General features: G+C 40.2%; 1 protein-coding gene and 1 long non-coding RNA gene across 19 annotated transcripts in view; one reads left to right on the top strand and one right to left on the bottom strand.

Annotated features, from left to right (window-relative positions):
* The window catches only part of LOC308582828, a 54629-nt gene extending 44475 nt beyond the window's left edge, over positions 1 to 10154 (top strand). For 12 of the 16 annotated variants that reach the window (XR_014005878.1, XR_014005879.1, XR_014005880.1 and 9 more), the window contains 3 exons: positions 3274 to 3397; positions 4403 to 4519; positions 9896 to 10154. This is a non-coding gene — a long non-coding RNA (uncharacterized lncRNA). Of the gene's footprint in view, positions 1 to 1441; positions 1577 to 3273; positions 3398 to 4402; positions 4520 to 4667; positions 4766 to 9895 lie in introns of all 16 variants that reach the window. The other 4 variants (XR_014005886.1, XR_014005888.1, XR_014005891.1 and 1 more) reach the window with 3 other exon arrangements.
* Positions 6515 to 10792, bottom strand: part of SCUBE2 (signal peptide, CUB domain and EGF like domain containing 2) — a 46912-nt gene continuing 42634 nt past the window's right edge. For all 3 annotated transcript variants that reach the window (XM_081168955.1, XM_081168956.1, XM_081168957.1), the window contains 3 exons: positions 9492 to 9644; positions 7695 to 7774; positions 6515 to 6812 (listed from right to left, as the gene is read on the bottom strand). In XM_081168955.1, coding sequence (XP_081025081.1) covers positions 6660 to 6812; positions 7695 to 7774; positions 9492 to 9644 — 386 coding nt within the window. In that variant the 3' untranslated portion in view covers positions 6515 to 6659. The remainder of the gene's footprint in view (positions 6813 to 7694; positions 7775 to 9491; positions 9645 to 10792) is intronic.

Below are 10792 nucleotides of genomic sequence, written 5' to 3'. Positions count from 1 at the left end.
GGGAGATTTGCCTGGTGCCTTCGTTACATATCTTTAAGTGCCAAGCAAAACCATTCTTCTCCTCCCAGGTCTTTGGCTAATTATACCATCTTTGCCCTTGCAAATTGTGTGTGGCAGTGTGTGTGTGTGTGTGTGTGTGTGTGTGTGTGTGAGAGAGAGAGAGAGAGAGAGAGAGAGAGAGAGATTGTTTTGTTTGTGTGTATGTATAAGTGTTTTTGTATTGTAAACTGCCCTGTGATCACCAGTAGAAGGGTGATATGTTAATTTAATAATGATGATAATATTAATAATAATACTGTAATATTATGAAATTTGGGCTACGGGCCAGAGGTTTCCCATTCCTGACATATGAATGTTAAGAGTAATTTCATGGAGCCAGCCTCGCAATGTATCATGATCACACCTTTAGTTTTGATCCTGTTCCCACCCTTGCCAAGGCAAGGAATTGTTCTCATCCAGTCCAATATCAAGGCCAGACATGGGTCTAGTGCAGCCAGTGCCACACCTGCAGGTGTAAAGGAAGGGTAGAGCAGTGTATCATCAATGTACAGTGGTACCTCAGGTTAAGAACTTAATTCATTCCGGAGGTCTGTTCTTAACGTGAAACTGTTCTTAACCTGAGGTACCACTTTAGCTAATGGGGTCTCCCGCTGCCGCAGCACAATTTCTGTTCTCATCCTGAAGCAAAGTTCCTAACCCGAGGTATTATTTCTGGGTTAGCAGAGTCTGTAACCTGAAGCATCTGTAACCTGAAGCGTCTGTAACCCGAGGTACCACTGTACATGTTTTCTTGACAGTGCACTCCAAAATTCCAGATGACTCCTGCCAGCAGTTTCATGTAGTTGTTAAGCAGCATGGGGGATAAAATCGAACCCTGGAGAACCCCACACAGGGCTGAACAAAACTCCCTCTGAAGATGGTCATCCAAGTAGAGTTGGAACTACCGCAAGGCTTGGAATTATACTCTCATTCAGACACCAAAAGGCCAAAATGCAACTGCGGCCTAGCAGTTTAAACACAGGAGAGGTTTGTCCTGTCCCCTTTTCTTTTTAGAATAGCCTGTTATGTAATGAATCTTTACAAGCATACAGAACTCTGAGGGTAAAAGCAATCTCTCTTTCACCTTTGGAGGCGTTTGGCACTTAGCCAGTTGATTAAAGAAAGATGCTTTGTTTGTTCACCTCATCTCTGGGCTAAGGGAGAGAAAACAGAGAGCAAAAACAAAGCCCTCCCCCTAAATGGATGCTGTCTCTTTTATGTAATAGAAAGGAAGAGCTATAGGACAGAAGCCTTGCATCTCGTCTCGCATTAGCAAAGGTTCAATAAGCTCTTATTCGCAGCAGGACTAGTGCCTATATCAAAGCTGAGGTAGAGGAGTGCTATGAAAATGCAATCCTTCTTTTTGAGTACTGCTCAAGGGTAAATGTGTCATCTATTTCAGCATGCAAATGAAGAAGAATTTGGTGGCCTTGAAGTTTTGCATCATCCATAGAAAAGCTTTTCTAATTGCATTACAGGCCACAGTGGTATTAAAAACAGTCAAATACAATAAATCTTGGTGTAGTAATGGAGCTAGGTAGGTAATCTTACAGTTTACGAAAATCATTTTTAAATTTATTTTTAATACATTAAGAAATAGTACAAAATATTGTGCTAAGTGCTTTCTCAACAATTACTATATGCATATTTAAAGATGGTGCAATGATTTGCATCATAAATACCTTCTATCTTGTATTGGGAAGAATGTAGATATAAAAATGTAGATGTGTGTGTGTGTGTGTGTGTGTCCACACACACACACTGTTGCACATCACCCCAATCCCCAAACAGTGCGAGATTCCAAGGGTTCCAGGGCAATTCAGTGTAAACAAGAACAAAGTGAATGCATGTTGCAGCAAAAAGATCTTAATTTTACATACATGCTCATGGGGTCTGAACTGGTGGTGTCGGACCAGGAGTGAAATCTTGGGGTCATAGTATATAGCTCAATGAAGATGTCAACCCAGTGTGTGGTGGTCATGACAAAGCCAAATTCTATTCTAGGCATCATTAGGAAAGGAAAGGAAAATAAAAATGTCAATATAATAATTGTTGTTGTTGTTGTTGTTGTTTAGTCGTGTCCAACTCTTCGTGACCCCATGGACCAGAGCACGCCAGGCACTCCTGTCTTCCACTGCCTCCCACAGTTTGGTCAAACTCATGCTGGTAGCTTCGAGAACACTATCCAACCATCTCGTCCTCTGTCGTCCCCTTCTCCTTGTGCCCTCAATCTTTCCCAGCATCAGGGTCTTTTCCAGGGAGTCTTCTCTTCTCATGAGGTGGCCAAAGTATTGGAGCCTCAGCTTCAGGATCTGTCCTTCCAGTGAGCACTCAGGGCTGATTTCCTTAAGAATGGATAGGTTTGATCTTCTTGCAGTCCATGGGACTCTCAAGAGTCTCCTCCACCACCAGAATTCAAAAGCATCAATTCTTCGGTGATCAGCCTTCTTTATGGTCCAGCTCTCACTTCCATATATCACTACTGGGATAATGCTGTTATGCAAATATATGGTGTGACCGTATTTGGTGTACAGTTCTGATCCCTTCATCTCTTAGAGGATATTTTAGAGATGGCAAAGGTTCAGAAAGGGGCAACTAAACTAATCAAGGGGCTGACTCCTCTGTGAAGAAAGGTTGTACGCTTGAGACTTTTTAGCTTGGAGAAATAGCAAGTAATAGGTGACATGGTAGAAATTTATAAAATTATGCAAGGCATGGAGAAAAACACTAGAGAAAGTTTCTCACCCTCATAACACTAGAACTTGTGGCCATCCAATGAAGCTGAATGTTGGAAAATTTAGGACAGATAATAGAAAGTACCTATAAATGCAGCACATGGTCCAACTATAGAACTCACTCCCCCCAGAGGCACTGATGGCCGCCAAGCAGGATGGCTTTAAAAGAGGGTTGACAAATTCATGGTGGAGGAGGCTGTCAATGGCTGCTAGTCATGATGGCTATGCTCTACCTCCACAGCTGGAAGCAGCCTGGGCTTCTGAATACCAGTTGCTGGAAACAACAGGAGGGTAGAGGGCCCTTTTGATCATGTTCTGCTCCCCGGTTTCCCATAGGAATCTGATTGGCCACTCTGAGAACAGGATGCTGGTCTGATGCAGCAGGCTATTCTTATGTCATGTTATGTTATGTTTAACCAGTTATCATTGTACTGAATTTGTAGCTTTTTTTGGACCTAGTATCGAAGAAACCTCAATAGTCTTTGTTTTCTTTACTTAGGTTCTTAAACTAGAAAGAGTCCTCCTGGATCAGGCCAAAGGTTCATCCATCCAACAGACAAGTTACCACGGAAACTAAAGAACTTTGGGAAATGAAAACTGTTGTGGGGAAAGATCTTCCTAAGGTGACTTTCACATTAGCCCCTTTACACTAGAACTGCCATCCTTTGTGCTCTCACTTTTTTATGGGGCATCCAGATAACACCATTGTCAGCCTGTGCATTCCAGTATCTTCTGTGTTTTTTGACACAGGGTTTTCATGGTAAAACACAGTTGCAACAGCAGCCTATCTAACATGAACAGGAAAGGACTATGGAGGCTTTTAGGGGTCATACTTTTTAAACCTTTCCTAGACCCTTTTATTTATTTCTGATTAGTGTAACTAGAATTAATTATCCCTTGAATGGTTGCTGTTAATTGTCCCTATGCCAGTTTCTGTTCTTGTGGGGGTTGGAGGCTTCAATTATTGGCTTCCTTTCCATTTTATATAGTCAAGTAGTTCTGTTTGGCTAAATTACCCACACCACAAGGATAGGACATAACAGACAATTAACAAAGGGACCATTAGTAGGCTATTTCCAAATAATCTTTGCTCCTCAGAAAGCAATAAAGCTGGATGAACTTTCAAGGAAGACAATGGTAGCTAAAATTGCAGAGAATATTTGATTAAGAGGACTTACTTGGGAATATATGGGAAGTCAAACCTAAACTAATTGTTTGTGTGGAAGCTTTTGTTTTTGTTCCACTTCTTGATAATTGTGGAAAAGCAATGCTTTGGCAGCACCATTAGGCTCTAGTGTAGAAGCAACCTAAAACTGGAGGTTGTTACTCCAGATAGCCTTGCCCTGCACAGAATGGTCTAATCCTAAATACAATCAATTACAGCTGCTAGCCCCATACCCAATCCTCCCAAATTGTCTGTGCTTGTACACAAAGCCTTCCATCAGTATTGGCATAATCAAGTATACTGCTGCTGTATTCTATTTATTTCAGTGGAGTTTGTCCAGGAGAGCCATATGAGCCTCACTGACATGAAAGGAAGTTGTACACAGCAAGTGTTTGGTGAACTGCACTAGGGGTTGCCAGCTAAGCTGGGAAAAATATAGGCTAATGTGTTTCTGTACCTTTAGTTGCAGGTTGATCTGCAGGAATCGGCTGCTGGAGCTTTTCATGATGTGGAGATAAATGCCTTCGCCCGATTAACACCTGCCGATAAAACCACTGCTAAAGGTTTTACCACCACAGGGGTAAGTTCAAAACCTGGCAGCTCTAATTGCAACCCCTATCAACACATCTAGGACAAGGACAGTGTATTCCTTTGTCTTGGATGAAGCTTAACAGTTACCTTCTCACATCAATGAGATCGTAAGCACGGGCCTGTCTATTATTTATTAGGACCATTAGAAATGCTGGATAATTTATGACCTTGACTTTACTTCAGGAGTCCCCTCCATGCCACTTGAGACTAAATGGTCCCACAAGAACCTGCCCAGGTACTGGAAGTTGGTGAAACTGTTATTCCGTTGAGGGACCTTTTCTAAAAAAATGAGAGATGTGGCCTATCCAGTTTTTTAACTCTAAAATTTCAGATGTTAAAATCAACTGGAAATTTGAGTACGGACAACTCATTCCGCTCCATGAAACATTCCATGTGGCATTCAAAATTGTGATGATTGCTACAGCAACAGCAGGGAGCTCAGTATCTTATAGAACTAGTTTTCAAGCTGGATGCCACTAGCATTTTCCAGACTGTAAACTTAGGCCTACCTGTAAGCAAGTTCCTTTGGAAGTAAATAAATGGATAGACAAGGCTGGATGGGTATCCAGGAAACTTTCTATGGAACAGACTCAGCTGGGGAAAAAGAGAACAAATTTTGTTGCTACTTTGAGCTCAGTTTTGTGGCTGAATTTTTGAAAGACCCTGCTGCCTGGGAAAAGTTATTTTTGAATTATTATGAGCTTGCATTTGCCTGCATTACTTGTTTATTAAATGGTTTGTTTTTGCTTTACTTATATGCTGTTGTACTTTTGGATACAGTTATATTGAGGGAAATGTTGCTTGCTTATTCTTATTATTGTGAGCTGCTTTGAGCTCAAGATCATTGTTTGAATAGCAGCATGCAAGTATTAAATCAAAATCAAATCAAAGGTCAGTCCTGGAATATGATCCTTCCTCCTCACTGGTCTTGGGTGGTAGACCTCTCCTTGCTTATAGACACAGCCCATTCTCCTAATATAAAGCTAAGTGTCTTCTACGTTAGCCCTTTCCACTGGAATTGCAGTGTGTATAAACCCTCATTTTTGTCCCTTTCTCAATTTGATTCCAGTACGCATGTTAAAAATGCAGGCTTGTTTGTAGCCAAATTGATAATGCTGAAAATAAAGGTCCTATTTATGTATTTACACACGTGCATTGAAAGGGGGATGAGGCTGCTCTGCTCTTGTGTGGCCAGAGTCCTAGTGAGGATGTCTGAAGAGGAATCCCTACTTGAGAGCAGCTGTAGGATTTCCTCTTTGCGTGTGCACACTTGATGTTCAGAGGTCAGGTGTGGGGTGGTGGTGGCGGCTTGGGCCAGCAGCACAGCCCCACTTCTAATTCAGTGCTTCAGTGCCCAACCTGTGTATAACACATTGGGAGGGCAAAAGTAAGGATTTGCAATCCAGGAAGTAGCAGGTTATATTAGAGCTCCCCCCTATAAACTTTCATCACTCTCAGATTCACAAACAACATAAAGCCAGGTAAAAAGAGATTTCAATTAAATTAATGGCTTATATAGCAAATATCTGGTAGAATGTGTTGTGTTTTTTTTATAGACACTTATATTGTCTAGAGGAAAAAGAGCTGACAATAAGTGTATTGTCACAAGAAGAAAGTTCACTGACTCTGCTCCCCTCTCCAATGTTTGAGTGCTATCCTTTTTAAACTGGTCTTGGGAGACATAATAGTAGAAACTGCTTCGTTGTACTTTTAAATTGATGCAACATGGTGCCCTCTTGTGGGAAATTGAGGGAAGATTTCTACAATTCGAGGAAGCTGCTTAAATCATAGGACCAATATTATTATATATAAAAAGGAACAAACCACTTGCAACCTTCATTCATAACTACTAGTATATCAGGGATAGCCAACATGGTCCCTCCAGATGTTACGAACTTCCATCAGACCCTGCCTACATGGCCAAAGGTTATTTGATGGTAGGAGCTGTACTCAATGTAATGGCAGAAAATAAAACAGATGGCAATGAAATAATTATATTTTTAATAAAAAAAAATTTACACACTGTATACAACTGACTGGGCAGCTTCCTGAAAATTTCCCCAACTTAGAGAATACAAAACAAATCTGTACAGTCAGTAACTTTTTAAGTTTTCAAAATATAGCGTTCACTATTTGTAAGGCCTCAAAAATCTGGAGACTTTAGAGCGCAACAATCGAATAAAAGACCTTGGAAACATCTCCCTGGACTCTTGTGCTGTGTACTTGAAGTAGTTCTGTGGGTGTGCCAAGACATCAAACAATGCCTTTATCAGCTTCTTATCCTGAAAGTGTAAGAAAGAACTCAGTTGTCATTTAATATACTGTAGTTTGAGGGAAAAATAGTGCAAGCACAATTCTTGGTTCAAAAAAAAAAAATTCCTTCCAGTAGCACCTTAAAGACCAACTAAGTTAGTTCTTGGTATGAGCTTTCGTGTGCATGCACACTTCTTCTTTTTCTGAAGAAGTGTGCATGCACACGAAAGCTCATACCAAGAACTAACTTAGTTGGTCTTTAAGGTGCTACTGGAAGGATTTTTTTTATTTTGACTATGGCAGACCAACACGGCTACCTATCTACTACTGAATTCTTGGTTCAGTTTCTATTACATATTAAGGTAAAGGCCCTTCCTATTTCCTGTAATTCAAAGTGCAACCCACCAAAATGCTAAGGCTTAGGCCAAGTTACCCACATATCATTGCTATCATCATTCCTGTGCTTACAGAAGTTGGAACAGAAGGCACGTATGATTGCTAGGCAATTACTAATGCTCAAGTTCACGTTAGAAACATCAGCATTTGCCATCAGCACTACTATTAGGCAGCAGGCTGAGACAGCAGCTTCAGGTAGCCGATTTACAGCAATATTAATAGGTAGCATATTGTCAGTTATTTAACATATACACTGTATGTTTACTGCATCAGTTATTAACATATCTTGAGTCAACATTGCCTCCACCACTCCCTTCAGACTAGTTTTGGTTCTTGGGGAACAGAGTGATAGCATGTTGCTTCTTGTTTGGGAGATATGCCTGCTGATCCTCCTCCTGTTTAGCTTCCTCTCTGTCACAGTAGATTGTAAACAAAGCATTAAAGCTTTATTTGCACAAAGAGCAGTCACTCATGAATGGATGTTTTCCTTCAGGAGATTAACTGAGCAAGTTTACCTTAAGGATTTCTTGATGATTTTCTGATGCATACAGTCTACCATCTCTGACTATGTCTTCTATTAGTTCCTGATAATCCTCTGTTGGAGACACACACATATACACATGACTTGCAAATATTCATTTGAGTTACATCAGCAGCACATACATGTATCTCTAGGCTGAACAGGAGGGGTACTTACTACTTCTTTGGGCAAGTCTGTTAGCATTTCCCATTCTTTGGCTGAAAATGCTCCCAAACAGAATGTACTCATGCATTTGCATGTACCCATCTATAACCAAGACTACAATTTTCAGATTAGCAGATTTAATACCTATTCTAAACAGCCTTCAAGAAACAAACTATACTGTTTAGACAAAGAGACAAAGTGTTCCATATCTGCTTACTATTACTTTATATACTCAAGTATAAGCCAACCCGAATATAAGCCGAGGCACCAAATTTTACCAGACCACAAACCTTGTGGCAGCGGAGGAGGAAGAACAAGCAGCCTGAAAGAGCTGCTTTCGGGCTGCTCGCTCCTCCTCCTCCACAGAAAGCAGCAAGGGGGAAGGAGGAGGAAGGAGCACCCCGAAAGGGATCCTTTTGGGCTGCTCGTTCCACCTCTGCCGCTCGAGTATAAGCTGAGGGAAGCTTTTTCAGCATTAAAGAAATGCTGAAAAAATCGGCTTATATTCGAGTATATACGGTAATCGGTCCATGGCAGAAATCATAAGCAGCCTTGGAGACATATATAAATGCTGGCTATGTGGCAAACATCAAATACAGCTTTGCTAAATAAATCTACTCTTTATGTTAAAATCTGCCTACAACACCCCTGCTTTTTCCCCTTTCACTTTTTTTGTATAATAAGCAAACAGCATTTACTATTTTGGTATCAAACGTATTAGCCTGTTTCCACTGGTGTGTTTTCAGGATGGAAATCAGGTTTTAAAAATGTGGAACAAATCCTGTTTCCAGCTAAGGAGGGTGGGTTAAGTTGCCACTGGCTGGCAGCAAAGCCAAAGGATTTAGGCCTTTAAGTGCTGCACTTGCAAGCCTTTGAAATCCATCATGCCATAATCACATCAGATTGTTACCCCAGGGTTGTTGTTGTTTAGTCGTTTAGTCGTGTCCGACTCTTCGTGACCCCCTGGACCAGAGCACGCCAGGCACTCCTGTCTTCCACTGCCTCCCGCAGTTTGCCTCCCGCAGGGCAGTTTGGGATAATTTATCATAGAGATCAGACGTACAAGGAAGATGAAACTTCCAATTTTCTCTGCATCTGCCTGAAACACTGATTAGTCCCAAATTCAACTTCAAAGTAGAAACTGTGAAGCCATTTGTACCATTATGAGAAAAGACACTTCTTGGGATACAGCAATAAACCAGTTACAGCTTTCCTAAATCAAAAAATAAAACCTACATTGCAGCAAAGCAACTTGGAGGTGTTCAGAAGCTAACTTGTCTCAAATACACAAATATACAATTTTGTGTAAAAATGTGAACTGGCACATAAAAGACAAAATCTGATACAATTTGAAAGTTATACCCCCAACAGACATCTGTCCCCCACCCCTTACCATCTCCAAAATAATTTCACATTTCATCTCATAAGGGACATGGTTAATACCCATGTTATTTTGTGTGGAAGCCTGCCCTTACCTGACACATAAAAATTCACTTATATAAAATATTCTACCTATATAAAATGTTGATATCCCCTACTCCCAGACTTTGAGATGGAAAGTAAAAACACAAATTTACACATTGAAACACCCACACTTTAGTTCCAGCAGTTTTTAAGGTTTCCTTACCATCGTATGTTACATAAGGGACCTGGAATCCTTTGGCACTATTTCCTTCATTGGACTTGAACTGGACCCAGAGCTTCTTAGACCTGGAAGTGAAAGCTATAGGGCGTTCGTAGGTTTGACAGGTTTCGTATGTGGTCACAGAATTGGAGGAAGCTTCAAAACAAAATGGACAAAAGGAAGGTATCAAGCACCTGTTAGCTTAGGATTTTTCTTTTGAACAACAAAATACTTTTATTTTATTCTCTTCTCACCAACCCACCCAACTATCTACCATCACCCCAACATTAATTGCCCTGAAGTTTTCTTTCTGCTTCTCCATTGCTAGCATCCATCTTAGTAAAGGGCGGATTATTTACTTGATGGCTACATGTCATATCCTAATATGTCCCTCCCATTACTTCCAGATGGTTTAAAAGCATTGTGGGACAATGTTTCCAGGGAACTGCCACCTCCAGCCTAGGAACAACACCCCCACCGCATGCTGCAACAGAAAAAGCTATTGAGTGGGATATCTCAATGAAGAAAGATGGACCATGCCTCAACACTGGAGTACTGAGCAGCTTTCCAATTCTACTGAGGTCCTATCACAAGTCTGTGGTTTTGCTGACAATCTGACAATAAATACAAATAAAAAATAATAATAAAACGTACATTTCGAACACATTACTTCTCTAAATTTGATTTTTTTTTTAGTATTTTCACTTCTTGTATGTTTTAAAGTACTGTGATTTTTTCTTGATTTTATCGTTTTATGCTTTATTTATTTATTGTTTGTATCCTACCCCACAACCATAGATCCATAGTTCACAACATAAAAATACAAGATAAAATTAACACAAAATACTACATAATCATCATCATCATCATCTGCTTTGAGTTTTTTTTTAAAAAAACAAGAAGCATATAATTTTTTTGAAATAATAATAAACTAGTTCATTGCACAAGGAAAAGAGAACACTTAATCCTTTTTTGTTCAGTAGCAAAACCTATCCCAAGCGCATGCTTAATGCCCTGCTTTGTGGGTTGCATAGAAGCTAAGAAACTGAACAAATCTTCTAGATGGAATATTGACTCTGCTTTGAATGTGCTATGTGGCTTTTGCCAAGCTATTTTCTCTCAACCCAGTTCTCACCCATAATACAATACAAGAGGAATAATAATAATTTTCAGTATGGAGGAAATAATAAAAATGCAGGGTTTTTGTAAAGATTGCAACTAAATAATGCATGTGAACACATTGGGCAACTGAAAGCGAAATATAAGGGTTTATTATTAAAAGTAGTATAGAAGGAGCAGTACAG

The sequence above is a fragment of the Podarcis bocagei genome, assembly GCF_964188305.1.
Source record: "Podarcis bocagei genome assembly, chromosome: 1".
Taxonomy (NCBI): Eukaryota; Metazoa; Chordata; class Lepidosauria; order Squamata; family Lacertidae; genus Podarcis; species Podarcis bocagei.
The sequence above is the reverse complement of the archived record's forward strand: the minus strand, read 5'-3'. Positions and strand labels throughout refer to the sequence as shown.